Source organism: Lontra canadensis, unplaced genomic scaffold, assembly GCF_010015895.1.
Source record: "Lontra canadensis isolate GAN:19392208 unplaced genomic scaffold, GSC_riverotter_1.0 scaffold27, whole genome shotgun sequence".
NCBI classification, from domain to species: domain Eukaryota; kingdom Metazoa; phylum Chordata; class Mammalia; order Carnivora; family Mustelidae; genus Lontra; species Lontra canadensis.
In genome coordinates, this window is record NW_022631021.1 from 998,506 (window position 1) to 1,016,620 (window position 18,115).

At 59.5% G+C, this 18,115-nt stretch overlaps 1 protein-coding gene across 1 annotated transcript in view; it reads right to left on the reverse strand.

The window, feature by feature from the left end:
- Positions 1-17,330, reverse strand: part of TEAD3 (TEA domain transcription factor 3) — a 20,884-nt gene extending 3,554 nt beyond the window's left edge. The window contains exons 1-8 of the mRNA XM_032864311.1: positions 17,127-17,330; positions 7,895-8,146; positions 6,095-6,159; positions 2,388-2,450; positions 1,572-1,583; positions 867-1,004; positions 699-748; positions 68-129 (exon numbers count right to left, since the gene is read on the reverse strand). Of these exons, the coding sequence (XP_032720202.1) occupies positions 68-129; positions 699-748; positions 867-1,004; positions 1,572-1,583; positions 2,388-2,450; positions 6,095-6,159; positions 7,895-7,901 (397 nt within the window). The 5' untranslated portion in view covers positions 7,902-8,146; positions 17,127-17,330. The remainder of the gene's footprint in view (positions 1-67; positions 130-698; positions 749-866; positions 1,005-1,571; positions 1,584-2,387; positions 2,451-6,094; positions 6,160-7,894; positions 8,147-17,126) is intronic.
- Positions 17,331-18,115: the final 785 nt, after the last annotated feature.

Genomic DNA, 18,115 nt, shown 5'->3' on the forward strand with positions numbered 1-18,115 from the left:
CCCCCCCCCCCCCCCCCCCCCCCCCCCGGCTCTTCTGAGCTGCTGAGCGGGTGTGCAGGGGACTTACTGCTGAGCGTCGGCGGCAGGGGCGGCTGGATGGGGTAGGCTGGCTGTGCAAAGGGCTTGATGCTGCAAACAGGAGCGCGGCCTGGTTAGAGGGTCACCGCCCCCCCACCCCCGGCCCACTTTCCACCTAGTCCCTTGGGAGGCTCATCTGGTCTCCACAGGGAGCCACCCCGCCTTTCTGCAAAGGCCCAGAAGTGCATGCGGACAGGCTAAGCCTCCCGCTTTGGGTTTTCTCCACATTTGAGCTTTTATGAAACCCTGCTGCATCTTACAACTGAGGTGCACGCTGAATGCGGCCTTTCAACCCCACCCTGAGAGCGGCCCATGAAACTGAGGGTGTGTCTGAGGATGAAAGTCCTCTTAGAACTGAGGGAACCCAGCACATTTGACTCCCCCACGTGCTGACTCGGAGACCAACCCGGGGAGCAACCGAGGGAGAAGTGACCAAAGGGCAAACGGACGGCAAGTGGACGAGGAGGCGGATGAATGAACAAACACATGAGAGAACAGACAGATGTGTGGCTCTCTTCCGGGCGCTCCCCGTCCTCTATTTTTGAATTAAAGCTTGGAAGCCAGCTCAAAGGGGACGTCCCAGTGGCAAGGGTGTGAGAGGGATGGGCCACAATACTCACTCCTGAGAGGGTCCAGGCTGCTGTCCCAGGAGAGGGGGGTTGCTCCAGAACTAGAGAGATGGGACAAAGACCAGGGGCCCCTCAGCATCCAGGACCCACCGCCACTGTCCAGCCCCGAAGGCCCTCCCTCACCTCAGCAACCCCCGCCCCGCCCCAGGCCCACTGTACCCGTGAGGAAGTGGAGAAGACGGCTTGGGGCAGAGGGGAGGGCGGGCTGAACTTGTTCTGTAGGACGCTGGCGGAGACAATCTGGGCGGATGACATGGAGGCCATGCTCTGGAGGGCTTTGTCCTTGGAGACCTGGTCCTGGGGAGGAGAGAGGCCGTGTGAGGATGGGCCAGGTCAGAGACGGGCTGCGGCTTGCCTTGGGGCCCCTCCCAGGTCCTAGGGCTCTGTTGTGTAGTCTCAGCCCCTGCCGGGGCCTATCTCCTGAGGGTGTGTCTGAGGACAGTCCACATTGAGACATTATTTTATTTTATTTTATTCCATAACCCAGTATATACCCAAACATTTCCCCTTATGTTATCTGTCATGCACTCCCCTATTTCCTACTCTGTTTCATCATTGGTTCTCAAAGTATGGTCTGTGGACAGATGGTACCAGCATCACTTGGAAGCTTAGAAATGCAAATTCTCGGGCCCCAGCCCAGACCCACTGATTCAAAAACTCTGCAGGGGAAGCCCGGAAATCTGTCTTCACCAGCCCTCCCAGCAATTCTGATGCGTGCTAAAGTGTGAGAACCATTCTATCTCATTTTTAAACAGTGTTGGTTGCCAACCCTATTAAGTTGATTTCACAATTCATACTTTGGAAGTCCTGTGTTAGGTGCTCTCCCCCTGACCTCGTCCCCAAGGGGAGGGGCAGACTACTTACCAGGTTCATGGCCTGCAAAGGAGAGGGAAGGTAGATTAGAAGAGGCACACAAGAGGGTGACATAGGGTAGGGAAGTGACCTCCTTCACCCCATCCACTCAACAGCCACCAGCCTCTCGGGTCTCAGGACCCCAGGGGAGCTCAGAGGCAGCTGTGGACCCCTCCTCCCACCTCCCCACTGCTACCCAAGGGGAGGGCTTGCTAGCTGGGGGTGCCCTGCAAAGGCAGGATGAGGGAGGGCAGGCTGGAGACCTAGAAGGCAGACCACGCTGGTGCCCCTGGGGGTCTTTTCGTGTCCTCTGGAGCTATGATACAGGCCCAGAGGCCTGGAGCGCGAGGCCCAGCCTGCTGTGCAGCTGAGAAGCAGGGAGAAGCCACAGCTTACAGGGGCCATGAGCCCATGCTCTGAGATCCTCAGCTGCAGGGCAGCCAGGATTGAGCATTCAGTGCAAGGAAGAGCCAGGGCTACCACAACAGCTCTACTGGCCAGTGTGCCCGTGTCTCCTCCTGCCCATCTGAAGGCCCCGTGCAATTAACAAGCAGCAATTAGGAAGGAGGAAAAGGAAAATGAAGAAGAGAGGTGGGCCTTAGTGGCCCCCGGATGGTCTTCCTCTCCCTCACTATAGGGCTGGCTGTCACCCTGGGCTTCTGCTTAGTCTCCAAGGGCTGAGGCCCTCTGTAGCCCCAAGTGGCCTTTGGGCTTCATGCTGTTGTTTGCATTTGAGACACCCTCCAACCTGCCATAGCCCTCCAGCTGCCTCTCTGCCCTGCGCTCAGAAAACAGCAGGGCCAGGCCAAGTGGCAGGGGAACCCCTACCTTTAGCTTGGACTGAATCTCTCGAGATTTCCGCCTGGCTAGAACCTGCAAGTGGCTAGAGACCTGTAGAAAGAGAGAGAAAGAGAGAAAAAGAGCAGAAAGGGCAGAAGAGGCAAGAACAGAGCTTCAGCCAGAAAAGAGGCATAGTGAGAGCCGGCCGCAGCAGAGGCCTGAGCTGTGCAGAGATAGCGGTGGAGGCGCCGAGGAGGGACCGGAGGCCCTAGTCAGGTGCCCAACATACCTTGATGCCAACCTGGTACTCCCGCACCTTCTTCCGAGCTAGAACCTGTATGTGGCTGGACACCTAGGGGCCGCCCCGCGCCCCGCCAGAGAGGAAAACACAGACAGTGAGGAGGCACAGCATGGGGTGGTCATGGGCAAGGAGCATCCCAGCCCTTGTCTCTGGGACCAAATGGAAGCCAGGGGGAATCGTGGGGCCCTTGTGAGCAGACATCCCTGAGCCCTGCTAATTCTCTGCTCTCTTCTTGGCCCTATTTTGATCAAAAGCCTACCACAGCCTCCAGGACCACTACGTACAGTTGTACAGGTCATTCACTGCACAAGAGGATCTAACCCAGTAAGGGCTAAAATCCAGCCCAAGCTCTGCCACTCAAGTTATGTGCCCTGGTGCCGGGCTGCATCTAACCCAGAGAAAGGGTATCTTTTTATTTTTCCAAGATGGGTGACTTTTTCTCACTGATATTCTTAGAGGGGCACCTTTTTCTTATCTTTTTTTCTTCTTTGAAGGTTCTTTATTTATTCAACTCATCTTAACACCCAATGCAGGGCTCAAACTCACAACCCTGGCTCTACTGCCTGAGCTGGCCAGGCGCCCTGAGATACTTTTCTCTGATTGGCATCACCAACAGCCATAACGCTCATGCTGGCCATCAGATCATCCATCTGGGCCATGGCTTCCATGAAAGCTCTCCCCACCCCACTGCCAGGACATGGTCAAGGGTCTGACCCGTAAGCCTCAGAGAACCTATTTTCCCCAGGAAACAGAAGGGAACACATGAATCCCCAAGGCTGTTTCACTTGAGCTCCTGATATACAATGGCTGTGGGCTTTCTCTGCAAAGTTGTTTTTATCCCCACTAAGATACAGCTTCTTTTGCTTTTTAGTCCTAACCTGAAAGTTACTGTGTCTGTTGTTTCCCCACAGCGCCCCACCACCACTAGCTGGTTAGGACCCAGATGGCTGTGCCTCAGTTCGCCTCACTGGGCCCCAGAATCAGATGTCTGTCCAGCAAGGTTACCTGTCACTTCCTATGATGACAACGGTGACATTTACTGAGGCACTAGACTGTTCTCAGCATTTTACACATACCTCATCTGACCCGTACTAAGAAGTCAGTCCTAACATAATCCCCCAAGTTACAGATGAAGAAACCCGAGCACAGAGCAGTTAAGCAGTTTATCCAAGGTCACACAGCAGAGGGCTGGAGCTGGGATTTGAACCTAGGTGGCCTGACTCCCGAGCCAACTTGCTCCACCACCAAGCTACGCTCCCAGGATTCTTTTGACCCTTAGCACAGAGGACCACTGCCAAACGGTCAAGTCTGTGACAGCTGAAAGTCACATGGGACTTAATCCTAATGTAATATTTAGCTGTTTTTCCAGCATGGAGGCATTGCACTTGCTATTAATTGTATGTATCTCTAAAAACCCTAACACTGCATTTTTTCAACCAAAAGTGAGACAAAAACCCTTGTCTGTCATCTGGTTGCTAATCTAATTTTTCTTAAGACTTCATTTTTTTAAGTAATCTCTACACCCTGTGTGGGGCTCAAACTCACGACCCCAAGATGAAGAGTCATCTGCTCTACTGACTAGCCAGCCAGGCGCTCTGGCTTTCTGCTCTTCAAGATGTAACATTAGGGGCACCTGGGTGGCTCAGTGGATTAAAGCTTCTGCCTTCCCTTTGGGTCATGATCTCAGGATCCTGGGATCGAGCTCCGCATCAGGCTCTCTGCTCAGCAGGGAGACTGCTTCCTTTCCTCTCTCTCGGCCTGTCTCTCTGCCTACTTGTGATCTCTGTCAAATGAATAAATAAAATCTTAAAAAAAAAAAAAAAAGATAGGCTGTGCCACTTAAAAAAAAAAAAAAAGATGTAACATTAATGGCAACAGCAGTGGCACATTCTTCCATTGTGCTTACTCTGTTCTAAGTGTCTTCCCATATTAGCTAATTTAATGGCCGAGGAACAGAAAACTGAGGGGCAGGGCACTCCTTGCCCACAGGTGGGGGTGAGGGTATTTGAACTTGGGAATTTGATGTTCAGCCCTCCCCACTACAGTCCCAGGCTGCAGGAACAGGGCCCCTGTGGGTGGGGTCCCCCTGCTGTATCCCTAGCGCCAAGCACAGAGGCAGAGCTCTAGAATTCTCTCACTGAATAAACACTGTGCCCCAGGAACTGGCCCCAGGAGAGAGATTAATAAACTCCAGAGCAATGCGGGAGGCTCCTGCTCCCATACTGAGGGCGTGGACTCAGAATCTTCGAGATGGTGGGATGGGACAGGTCAGCTTTGTCATCTGCACATGTGGGGATCTGGCAAGGTGGGGGTGCCAGGTCCAAACCCCACTAGACAGGGGGGCTGGAAGGGCCGAGGATCAGAGGCACCCTCCGGTCCTCCAGTCTCTGAGCCTAGCCTGCCTCTCTCCTGGGCACCCCTGCACATCAGCCACCTCAAGCAGCCCCCCTTCTGGGTTTCCTCGCAGGACCAGAAGCCGCCCAGTCATCTCTCCCTGCCACTACCGCCTCCCTCACCTTTGCCACCACACCGGCCACCACCGCTGCGGACCTCCGTCCCTGCCTCTGCCTGGCCCTCCCTCATCCGTTACCCCAGCTGCTCCTGGGCCAGCATTCCTCGACAGCTGCCACCTGCCACTCCCTGTTCTAGTCCCTTCCATGGCACCCAGCTGCCCCGAGGGGAAAGCTGTCCCTCAGGCCTCTGGCCAACCTCCCTCCCTGTCCTCAGCACTTCCCACCCCTCTCTCCATGCACCGCACTGCTGACGGATGGCGCTTTCCGCCCAGTGGGCTCAATCCTGGATCCACTGCCTACCAGCTGAGTGACCTGGAGGAAATTACTTAACGTCCCCCTGCCCCCATGTCTTCATCTGGAAGATGGAGATGATTATTAGACCTACCTCCCGAGGCTGCTGCGAGGAATACACAGATTCACGTAACCTTAAGCACCATGGGGGTTCAGGGAGTCAATGGATATCTGACTTCCTCAGCCTGCTAGAACCTCTCCCCTTTTCTCTGCCAGGCTGAACCCCAAATTCCTTCTTAAAAATGCATCTTGGGTGTTGTCCCCTCCAGAAAGCCACGGCAACCCCCTCCTCCCTTCCCCTACCGGGTCCAGCTCGACCCCTGTTTAACAACACACACTCACTCTGGGCTTGGCCATGCTGCCCTGCTCTGCACCCGTGTGTCACTATCACCGTCTGCCTCGCTGACTGGTCGGGGGCCACTCTGGGCAGTGACCACACCGGCCTGCCCCACGGGGCTCATCTCTGGTCACTGACCCCCAAGGCCTTGGGCGGCGTGGTGGCTGCTTAGAGAGGGCAGTGCCCCCTTCTCGACAGACTGGGGAGTGTGAAGTCCCTCAGGAGAGGAAGGGGGACAGGGAGGGGCCGACGGTGGCAGATGAGGGCGCGCGCATGGGCAGAGGGCCCGGAGCGCGCATCCTCCTCTCCCTACCTGTTTTCTCGTCCGAGTCTTCCCGGTCCTCAGTTTAATGTAGCGTGCAATCAGCTCATTTCGACCTGGCGTGGGGTGAGAGAAGAATGAAGAGTTGGCCAAGGGGGGCTGCTGGTGGCTGCAGACCCCACACCCCCTGTTGCAAAACACACAGACCCCCTCCCCCAACACCACCCTTCTGCCCCCTCCCCACCCTCTTCATTCCAAGAGGCACACGCAGGTGTGTGAGGGGTGGCAGGGAGCCCTAGGACCTGGGTGGCTGCTGGCTGAGGGAGGTGTGAGTAGGGGTCAGCAGGGTGGGAGGGGACAAGGTCAGGCACCTAACACGTTTCCCTGCAGAAAGACAGCTGGGCCGCTCACTCCTAGCCCCGGTGGCACCTCCATCCCCCTCTGTGCACGATGGGAGTTCAGAATCTTTAAGTGTAAGCATCTGTGTGTGAGCCAGGCCTGCTGCATGTGTCCCAAGAGTCTGAAAGATGGGTTCCTGTCCTAGCTGTCCTTGCGATGAGGGTGTCCAGGGACACCCTGGACAAGTCCCCTCCCTTCTCTGGCAAAATGGGCAGGAAGGGCTCATTGGTGTTCAGCATACCTCTCACACGGATGGCCTTTGTCAGGATGTCCCTGAGTCCATCATTGTGTCCCTGAGCCTGTCCCCAAGTCCCGGCTTACCAGTGTCTCTCCTGCCTTGTGAGTTGCTGACAGATGCTGATTCAATACCTTTTATCCCCCCAGTCCAGGCCCCCAGACCCCAACCCCACAAGCTCCCCACAAGGGCCACATTCTCCAGATTCCTCCTCCATGACAGAACCAGCCCCACTGCTCCTCCCTTCCTGCCTGCCCCTCTCCACCCCACTCCCTCTGCCCTGTCTAAACATACCCTGTGGGGCTGCCCCGGCCATCTGGGAGGTAGCCATCAGGGAAGCACCCGGGGACATCTGCCTGCCTTGTGAGGGGGCTCTGGGGCTCCAGTGGGTGCGGCACAGTTGCTGGGGACAGGGGCTGCAGCAGCCCTTACCACTTGGCCCAGCTGTCTCCTTTCCGCACCCCACCACGGTACTAGCTGCCAGATGGGACAGGCCCAGGGCCTGCCTCACTCAGCCATAGGCTGCCATGGAGGGTTGGAGGGAGCTGGCAAGGAGCCAGGCCCAGAAGGGTTGAGTTATCCCAAAAATGCAGCTCTGGGAGAGCCCTCTCAGGGCTGGACAAGAGGGGGACACTCCCTTCTGGAGGCAAGAGATGGGCAAGGTGGCAGAGAGCAGGCCAGGAGAGCAAGAGAGAGCTGGGGGGTGGGGGGTGTCTGAGGAATGAAGGAGTCCCCGTGTCCCTCCAGCCCTCTTCCTAACACAGGCCCTTGTCACAGCGTGGCCTGCCCTGACCCCATACCCATATGCTGGACAGAATTCGCCAGTAGGACACCCCGGTCTCATCCCTCAGGCTTCCCCATGTGTGGGAAGGGACCCCCTCCCAGGCCTTTCTGGAGCACCAGGCACTGACCCAGTTTCCTGTGTCCACTGAGTCACCCTGAAACCTGCAGGCCAGCAGGGAGAGGAGAGGAGGAGCAGACGGGGGTGTCAAGGTGTGGGCCCCAATCTGGTGGAGGGGGCCAGCCTGGCTTGTTTATGAGGAGGACCCAGACACACAGGCTCACACGCCCAGACTCGCCCGTGGCGGGCTGGCAGGCGGCCCCACAGGACTTCGCCAAACCGGTTGGGTGAGGGGGCAGAGAGCAGGGGGAGGGGCCGGGAGGGCCAGTCTGCCTCCTCCAGCCAGGGCCGGTGTCCCGTGTCTCCCTACACGCACCGTACATCTTGCCCTCGTCTGACAGGATGATCTTGCGGCGGCCGCAGGGTGGGTAGATGGCCAGGGCCTCCTGGAAGCTCTGCTCGATGTCGGGGCTCCACACGCCCTCCGCGTCGTTGTCCAGCCCCTTGTCCAGGCCCTCAGGCCCATCCTCCCGGGCCTCCCCGGGGCTGCTGCTGGCATTCCAGCTGTTGGACGCTATTGTGCTGGTTGCTCTGGGCTCTGGGCCTGAGCCCACTGGGCCGCCGGAGCCTGCGGGGCAGACACAGACGGGTGAGGGCCGGGGCTCTCCCAGACCATAGCCATCTCCCAGCCCAAGGACAGGCGCTGCAGTCAGGGAGGTGGAAGCAACCAGGCTTATTCCATGCTGTGCAGCCTTAATGAGTTACCTCACCTCTCTGAGCTTTGGTCCCCTAAGAGGGGGAAAAGGTGTCCTTGAGGTTGTGAGGCTTAAAATTAAATGAGGTCACGACAAAGGACCAACCACAATACTTCATATCTACACGGCACTTTTGTGGGCATAAAGCATGTTCATGTCCACTTAATCCTCAAAACTAAGGCAGGGAGGGCAAGGAGTGATACCCATTATTCAGAAGGGACACTGGGGCTCACAGTCATGATGAGCAGAGTGGAGTGAACAGAGTAGCCGGGAGGACTGCTTTGCCAGATCTTTACCCTGCCATCGGCAGACCCAACCAGAGACCCCCCAGCCCCCTCATTCTTGCCCCCAGCCTCAGCGCAACCCTGCTGAAGACCCCTGTGGGAGGGGGAGGGCCTGGGACCCAGGAAGGGTGTGGTTTTGACTTCCCTAAAAGATAACTCCCAGGAGACCAGCAGAACCTAAACACCGGGCAGGGACCGCCCAGGAATCGCAAGGAGGGAGCGATGCTGGCCAGCAAGGGAGCAGCCGAGAAGGTGCCCGGCCCGCAGCCTTGCTCAACCCCACCGGCTTCTCCATCCCACTTCCTGTTCCTGCACCTCCCGGCCCCACAGCAGCCCATAAACCACCCACACGCCCGCCCCTGCCCTGGCCCACATCGTGGAAGAGCCAGAGCTCTCTAAACTCCAGGTTCCCTGCACACGCCAGGCTGGGTTATTAACCGAGACCACACCTGGCAGGCCCCCCAACACACGTAGCTCCAAGGCTCGCCCCACACCCCCTTCAGCCTCGGACTCTGCATGCCCAGTGTCCGGGGAGCTTAGGAGCCCCAGATGGCTAGATCCAGGGACTTGGCTCTGGGCTGCAGGGAGAGCTAGGGGGGGGTGGGGGGGGGTGGGCAGGGTAGAGGGATGGGAGATCCTTCGGAAGCTATGGAAGGGAATTCTTTCCCCTCAGACAAGAATTCCAGGCCCTGTCAAATGGATAGGTGTCCTCTGTGCTGGACCACCTGCTTGTTTAGGGAGGCTTGACGAGCGTCACTAGTGGCATGGGATGGGGAGGGTCTAGAGGGCCGGATTATCAGATGGAAACAGAGTCAAGACTATTACTGTAATGAGAGCACCTGCCACACGTCAAGCCCTGTTCTGGGATTTTATACACATTGACTCATTTAATCCTCACGATAACCTATGCGGTAGAGACTATTATTAGCCTCACTTTACAGAGGAGGAAACCAGAGAACAGAGAGGTTAAGCAACTTGTCTGACACACAGCTTGGAAGAGCTAGAGCCCGGTTCTGAGCCGGCCACTCTGGCTTCAGTCTTCTAACCAGAGGGAATGAAGCCGAGAAACTTCACCACCTGGAGCAAGAAAGGAGGCAACCACCCTGAGCCCACCCAGGGGGCCCAGCCCTGGGGCCTCCCCTCTAGCCCAGAGGCTGGGGCAGCTTCAAGGACCCCCACCCGGCTGTAGCCCTTTCTGTGAGGTCCCCAAGACCAGGAGGAAGAGCTCTCCCACACCAGAAGGCAGCCAGGGAGAGGAGAAGCCTTGCTCCTGACCAATGAGAGGGGCCATACTCCTCCATTCCCAGGCCATTCTCCCCACGCACCCCTCCCCCAGGAAGCTAGATCCCTATCCCCTCCTCAACTCCTGAGGCCAAGTTCTTGGAATAAAAATGTGAGGGCACAGAGACTCTAGGAGCCCAGGGACGCCCATATTGAGGTAGTTGAGATACAGAGCCTCCCCCAGGATCTGACACTGCCACAGGCTGAGGGGAGGCAGGAGAGGGGCTGCGGTGCTCTACAACCCCTCCCAGCAGAGTCCTCAACCCATTCCCCCCAAATCCTTTCCTGAGGCCTCCCTCAGAGCAGCAGGGGCCCAGTGCATGGGGGGCCCTGGCAGCCCCAGACTTTGCAAAGCAACTTTCCTGCCTCCCCCAAGTCCCTGCCCGCCTCCCCTCTTCCAGGCAGTGCCCCCCCCTTCTCGGGGTGATGTCAACCCCGCCCCGCCCCCCGCAGGAGCACTGTGGCCAAATATGGCGAACACAGCAGTGCTTGGGAGCTGGGACAGACTGGGGGGGGGCGGGGCGGCGGCCCCTGGCTGGGACCGCTGGCAGCTGGTGAGGGGGAGGGGAGCCCAGGGGGCGGCTGCAAGGACGAGTCAAGGAGACAAGTGGGACCACCGTCCCTTCTGTTGGCTCGCGGGCACATGCAAGACTCACTTTCTAGGAACACTCCTGTGGGCAGAGACACCAACACAGGGGCCCACAGGTGACCCCCCCCAACCCCGCGCAGCCAGGCACTGGAGCCCACGTGGGCAGGTATGCCGTGTGGGGGTCCGGACCTACACCCAGATGAGAACTTTTTGTACCCCGGGGCCCAGGCACCCCCGTGGGCAATGGCGAGCGGGCATCTGTGCCGGGCAGGGCACTGAACTGGGGTCCCTGTCCTGCTGCAGCGCTCAGGAGTCAGGCTGGAGGGTGTGGGAGGGGGACTGAGACCGGTGCATGCCCACCCCTTCTCTTTAAACCCTCACACTGCTGGGGACCCAGCCTGGGGACTGTGGGCTCTTGCAGGTTGGCCTGGACGAACGTGGGGCTCAGGCACCCTGCAGGGGAGATGGTGGCCCCAGCCTAGGGCCGATCATCACATCATCCCCACCCTACAGAGCAGGGCTGGCATGGGTGGGAGTCCCCTAGCTGCCTACTGGTGCTCACGCTGATGCCTGAACCTCTCTGTGCTGGGCTGTGCCATCCAGAGGGGTGGGAGACCGGGAGGAGGGCCCAAGTGAGGGGCGAGGGGGTGGAGCCTGGGAGGGGCCTGTGGGTGGGGTCAAGAGAGGGAGACAGACCCCGCCAGGCAGATAAGAAAACAGACAAGGGAGACAGGAGAGTCCCAGAGAATACCCAGAGACAAAATCCCCACAAAACCTCGAAGTCAGCCCCAGAGGAGAGATCGAGAGAGAGGCAGGCTGACAGAACAGAGAGGGTGCTAGAGAGAGTTGGATCCAGAGATGGTGGGGGCCGGAATCACAGCTAACAGACCCAGACAGACGGAGACCAAGACTGAGAGAGATGGAAACACATAGTTAGGGGGCTAAAAGGGGCAGGAAGGGGGAAGATCAATAAACTCAGATGCAGGGGAGCTTCAGAGGGAGGGGAGAAAGGGAAAGAGAGAGAGAGAGTTATGTACATATAAGCCGACAACAGAGCCCAGGGTTCAGGACAGACCCTAGAAGGAAGGAGTGTCAGGGAAGCCATTGCTGGGGGCCGCGGTCAGCCACAACAGGGCCATGTCCAGGACACCACACTCCTGTCCCATCTGTCCTACGTCTTCAGGACCATCTCCTATGTCTCTCTTCAGAGGCCCATTATTACCACAGGCTGCAGACCCCCACCCCCGGACCTGGGGCCCACTCTGCCTCTACCCTCCGTCGGACCAGCCAGTCCTGCTTCACCTCTTTGAGGGCCCTCAGCTTTCTGAGGTCAGAAGGTGCCTCTGGGTGGCGGCAGGGATGGGAGCTAGGAGGCTTGGTGAGCAGGCTCTGGGGCCCCCAGGGAAGATAAGGGGCCCCTTGCTGCCCACTCCCCACCCTCGGGCCAGACTGCTGGAATAACTGGCTGGACAGCTCCGGTGATGGAGGCCTGCCCTGGGCAGCTGCACAGGTCCTAGCTCCCTCTACCCCAACCCCCACCCCAGGCCCCGCAGCCTCCAGACCACCCAGCCCTACACCTCCCTTTCAAGGGAGTAGGGGAGACTGGCCTGAAGCTTGGGCTCCCCCAGCCCTCTGCTCTGATGGGAATGGAGACAAGGCCAGTCAAGGAAGGTGGGTGTCATCCCCAAGTCCCTGGCTATCCTTCCTTCCGTACCAGCCCCACTGGGAGGACAAACTGAGCCCAGTGACCCTCCTGGGTCCACTGGCCAGCAGCTGTCCACTCCTGCAGGGCCCACAGCCCCCCAAGGGCTCTCATTTGGAGGGAGAACAGCTACTCCAAAGGCAGGAAGATTAGTGAAATCAGCAGTCACATCCCGAATCTCCCACCCCAAACCTGGGCTGGGCTGACCCGCCAGGGGGTTGAGGATGGGGAGGGAAGCTCCCCACCCGCTCTGCCTTTCCCTTCTTCCTCCTCACCCGCCCCCACAGCGGGGCCAGCTGTTCTCCAGCTGCCAGAGGCTCCCACCCTAGAAGGAGCCATGCTCTGGTTAGGACTGGAGAGGGGGCAGGAGGGGGATGGTGTCTGCCTTTAGCACAAGGACCCCTGGGGGACCCTGCCAAGTGGCCACACCCTGCCAGACTGGGGAGGGAGTACCCTCCTCCCTGGGGCAGGGCCCAGATTTTTACAGGAGGAAGCAATTTGCAGAGCCCACTAGGAGGGAGGTGGGGAGGCCTCCTCCCCTCTCTCCCGCTTATTAATGTGCTTCCAATTTGGGAATCAAGACTCTGCACCCACCCACTCCCACTACTCAGGGCACAGGCTTCCTAGTGGACCAGAAGGGGCAGGATGCCCCCCAAGCCTTTCTTGTCCAAAGCTCATCCTCGCTGTCACCACCCCTGCACCAGTGTAGGAGTGGGAGGTAGAGTTTCCAAGCCCTCAAACCTCTGCAGAGAGAAGGGAGAAGAGAGAGGAATGCCTGCAGTGGGAGACGTCCCTTCACCCCTACTCTAGGACTCTGTCCCACCTCATTTTTTTTTTTTTTAACTCAATCACCTCTATGCCCAATGTGAGACTCAAAGCCACGACCCCGAGATTGAGAGTTGCACACTCCACCAACTGAGCCAGCCAGGCGCTTTCTGTCTCCTCTTGTCCCACTCCAGTGAAGGCCGGGTGTCCAGCCTGGGGGTGGGGGTGTCAGCCCATGGGTAGCTTGGTTAAGCGGGTTTCACAGTTGTCCATGGCCACGCCTGAGGGTCTCCTCTCAGCCTGCCCCAGCCCCTGGTACTCTGTGTCACCCGCTGAGCTGCCACCCGTCATTCGGCTGACCCCCCACCACTGCGACAGTCACAGTGTCCTCTACAAACATCCAGGCTTCCTCTTGGCTCTGCTCGCTCACACACACGCTCGCCTGCCACCATCCCACACATCCACGGTGACCTGCGTCCCTATCCTGTTCCTTCTTAAGCTTTTCATTGTGCTAACACACACGTAACATCCCCTTTACCATTTTTAAGCGCACCATTCAGTGGCATTAAGTACTTTCCTTCTTTGTTTTTAAGGGTTCACCGTCCTCCGTGCAGATGCCCCGGGCATCAGGGTCATGGGCCCCCAATATGTCACACACGGTCTCCCAGGCATGCCTGGCTCAGCCCTGATGGCTGTCACCCACGCTGCCCCCGGGTCCCAGCAACCACAGAGTGTGCCCACCCACGGAGGCCCCTGGGTCCCCCCCACCGGTCCCCTGACTCACAGAGCTGCAGGGGCAGGGTCTAGAGGCCAGGGTGCCCCCCCCACACCTTCTTCCCCACTCAGCTTCTCACACAGCTACTCAGCGGTGTGTCACCATGCATCTCCTCACAAGCACCACATACCGTCCTAAGTTTTACACGTGTCCCGTACAGTTGCACACACAGCCTGTCAGAGCTCCAAAAACCTGAGACCACTTCATGTGCTATAAACACACACACACACACAAAGCACGCACAGTATTACATGTGCTCACCCCTCAGCACCTGACGTCACACAGAATGGCACCCGTTCTTGAACAATCGCAGTGTCCCTCACACACGCAGAGCATCAGGATCCCCACGGGGTCAGACCCAGGCTCACGCTGCTGGTCGCTGAGAAGGCATGTCCCCTGCGATGGCCACTCATAGAGACCATGCGTACAGCTTCTTTCACACACACACACACACACACACACACACACACACAGGACATCACTCATGGTGGCTCCCACGTACATACAGTATCAGTCACACACACCAGTGTTCTAAAGTCACAGGCAGTGTCACACACAGTTTCTGTCCTGTACAAGTCCAGCCTCACATGCAGTCACAAGAACTGGTTTTAGCCGGTTCTCTCACACTTGCACCCCCCACTGCCCCGGTCACCCACGCAGAATGGCCCACTCAGTTTCTCTCTCACACACGTCCAGCGTCACACACGGTTGCACTCTCATTTCCCTCTATCGCTTCCTGTCCTTTCAGGCCTGGCAGGGAGCACAGGAAACAATCAGCACTCTAGGAAACCTCAAGGGCTGAGGCTTTGGGGACCTGTGGAGGGACAGGGATTCTCTGGCCTCCAGCCTCCTGTGGGACCCTTCGAGGACAGGCAAAGTCTGTTCCCCTCTCGGGTCCTCCCCTGAGGGGCAGCACCTCTCTTGCAGACAAGCCCAGGCTGGCATGACACCAGGACAGAGGGTGAGGGCAGGGCAAGGCCTTGAGGACGGGGCTGAGTGTGATCTGCTGACCTCAGACCAGAGAGGCTCCCGCCATGGCTCCAGGGCTGCCTCTGAGGTCCATGGAGACCTGGACCCCACAACTTCTGCAGTTCTCACATGGGAAGAGACAGCGACCTCTTAGCTACTGCCACAGAAAGCTGCAGCATTTAGGGCTCTCCTCACGGCTCCCCAGCAACCTGGGGTCTGGCACCCCAGATCCCTTCCCCACTCTCCTCATCGTGGGTGGACCCCTCTGCTCCTCAATCCTTCCTAAGTGAGGAGGCGGGCAGGACTGATAGCTTCAGTTCCCATCCAGCTTCCACACTGAGCCCTTCGGAGGGTCTGGGAGTCAGGCAGAGGGGCAGGCCATCCACGTGAGCTCGAAACACAATTCACCCCGGCCAGCCTTGCCAGACCCCAGGGTCACTGCAGAGGGCAAGTTCCCCCAGCTCCACCTGGCTTCCCTGTCGCTCGATGCCTGCTGCCTGCAATCTTTCAGCCATACTTCACCTGACTTACAAACTGCTCAGTCACCCCCTGGTTTGTCCTCACTTTCTTCCTTAGATTACTGATCATCCACTCACCTCTCCAGACCTCACCAGGTTCATGGTCCATAATGGAAGGAGCAAGGCCCACTGACTAGAAGACCGAGACTCTGGAAGGAGCTCAGAGATAGGGGACCTGAGAAGTCATTTATTTCGAGCAGGGAAACTGAGGGCCAAGATGACACAGGTGGTGAAAGGCCCAGCTGGGACCAGATCTCTAATTTCTTGACATCCTCTTTGAGATGTCCCCTCCTGGTTCTAATATTTCCAGAATACAAAGGGTCCACAAACCTGAGCAAGGATGGGAGCACAAAGACAAACAGACACGCAGGGGGACACACACACAACACACACACACACACACACACACACACACACACAGCTCTGTCCTGCCAATCACTGACCATCCTACAGAGCCAGTCCCCAGCCCCAATGCGCTAATTAGCATTAATTATTGTTCCGTCCCTAGGGGGGTGGGGGAAGGCTCATGAAGTTGAGAATCCCATTGGCTCTTAGCCTCTCCCTGAGGAGAGCACATTCAGGGCCCCTGAAGTCACCCTCACCGGTGAGCCTGTTCCTAGAAGTTACATCTGTCCGTCCCCTGCCCACAGGGTGAGCTGAGATCCACAAGACCACAGAACCATGTCCTGGAATGACACCCTCCTGGGGGAGGGTCTTGGAAAAGGAGCTACAAGAATCTGGAAGGGAGGAGCACATTATCCCCCTAAATGTCCAACTTTGGGGGACTCTAGATTTCCTTTTTGCCCAGGCTGCCCCCGATATTCTAGCCAAGGAGGTGTCCAGGCCCCCTGCACTGGGGTGAGATGTGTATACACAGGCCACAGGAGATGGGATACACAGAGCCGCCCTGAACAACAGCCCCTAAGCTGTGTCCAGTCCCTACCCCCATCCCCTGCTTTCCTGGACTACAAGTCCAGGCCTGACCTGGTTCTGCCTCTACCTGGAGAGAAAACACAGAAGGAGGTGCCCCTTGAGAAGTCCTCCCCCAAGGCCTCATTCCCTCTTGTCCAGAAAGAATCTCTGAGCCCTGGGCCACTCTCCCAAAAAGGTGACAGAGTGGGGTCTCAATGACACTGCCCTGGGGCCTGGCTAGCTAAAAACCAGATGCAGGCAGGCACTCCTGGCCTTCCCTCCCCAGTGGTGGTGGTAGTGGAGGGGACAAGCCTCCTTCCAACCCTCTAAAGTCTAAACAAGGGCTCTAAGGAAGTGTAGCGAAAATAAGGCCCCAAAGCCAGCCCTCTTTGGAGCGAGGCTCCCAGAGCCCTGGTCTGGACTCCGAACCTCCACCCCAACAGGGGCGGCAGAACTGGAAGGAGCTGAAGCCCCTGCTTCTCAGGGGGCGCACGCCCAGGGCACGCAGCTCTGCTCCCAGACACACTCCACAATCCAGCGCAGCCACAGGCACCGCGCGCAGGAGCCGGCCTGGGCGTCGGGAGGCCGGGCCCGAGGCCTGCGTGGAGCTGGGGCCGGGCCGGCTCCGAGAGCGCGCGAGCCGGGAGTCCAAAGGGCGGCGGGGCCCGGGACTGGGAGTCCCGGGTACGAGCTCCCCGGTGGCAGGCCCCCCAAAACGTGCGGCCCCCAGACCCCTGCCTCGACACCCCAAACGCGGACGTTTGGGGTGTCGAGGGACAGGCGATGGCACCGGGGACACTCTCCCTGCTCCCCGACCTCCCCCGACCAACTCGTCCGGGTCGCGGGGGGGGGGGTGGGGTGGGAGGGGTGGGCGGGGCTTCCCGGAGAGCTTTCCCCCCCCTTCCCTCTAAACTTCCCGGCACCCAGATCCGGGGCTCGGGCTAGAGCTGGACAATAGCTCGGGGACCCAGCCCCCCTTGAGTGCCCCCCCAGTCCAGAACCAGCCAACCAAACCACCTCTCCCAGCAGGGCCTCCTCCCCGCGTCTGCCCGGCTTACCTGGTCCGAGCTCGGGGGGGCGCTCCGGCCGGGCCGCTCCGCCGGGCCCGAAGGAGCTGAGAGGGGGGCAGGGGAAGGGGGGTCTTGGGGAGGGGTCTGGCCGGAATGTGCGGAATGAGCCGGGCTGGAGCGGGAGGCGCCGGGCGCGGAGGAGGGAGCGAGCGGGACGGAAAGTTTGTGTTGAGGAGCCGGGGCGGGGGGTGGGGGCTGAGGGGAAGGAGGGGGCGGGGCGCGCAGGGGGGCGGGCACCGGCCGGGAGGGGCGGGGCCGCGCGGGTCCGCCCCCAGTCGGCGCTCGGGCTGCCCACCCGGCGGCTTCACGACGGGTGGCTGCTCTCAGCCTTCCCGCGCCTAGGCGCTCCCCTTCTCGCCTTCCTGTGCCATGCTCTCAACCTCCCCCTGTACGCCGGGTCTTACCCCACCTCCCCAGGACCCGACCGCAGTTTTGGGGCTCAGGCCTGGGCGGGGCCGAGGGCGGAGCTCCCGCCTAGCCTGCTGGACTCCGTCGGGGTGCCGCGTCACGAGGGACCCCGCGGAGCCGGAGCGCACGGGCCTTGGGGCTCCCTACCTACGTCCCAGTCCTGAGCGACCGAGGTGGAGCGCCCTCTCCCGCCCGAGAACCCGCCCCCAACTCTCGGGGCCCCAGACCTAGCCCCGCCCTGGCGACTGCGCCCGCCCTGCCCGGACCCGGTTTGTCTGGTTCTCCCCGAGAGGCTTGTTTCTCGAATTTCTCCCTTTCCCCCTCTTCCCGGACCTCCGGGGCCCTCCCTCTCGGCCCGGGGCCCCCGCGGGGGGCGTCTCGACACCACGAGCCCGCCGAGTTTCGGTAGGACCGGCGCTGGGCGCGGGGGAGGGGACGCGGGAGCGCCCCGGGCCTGGGCGGGAGCGGGGTTGGGGGGTGGGGAGGCTGGCCTCCAGCCCGCCCTCAGGACCTCTCCCGCGCTCCGGACCCCTCCCGCCGCCGCGTTCTCGGCACGCGCTGAAGAACCA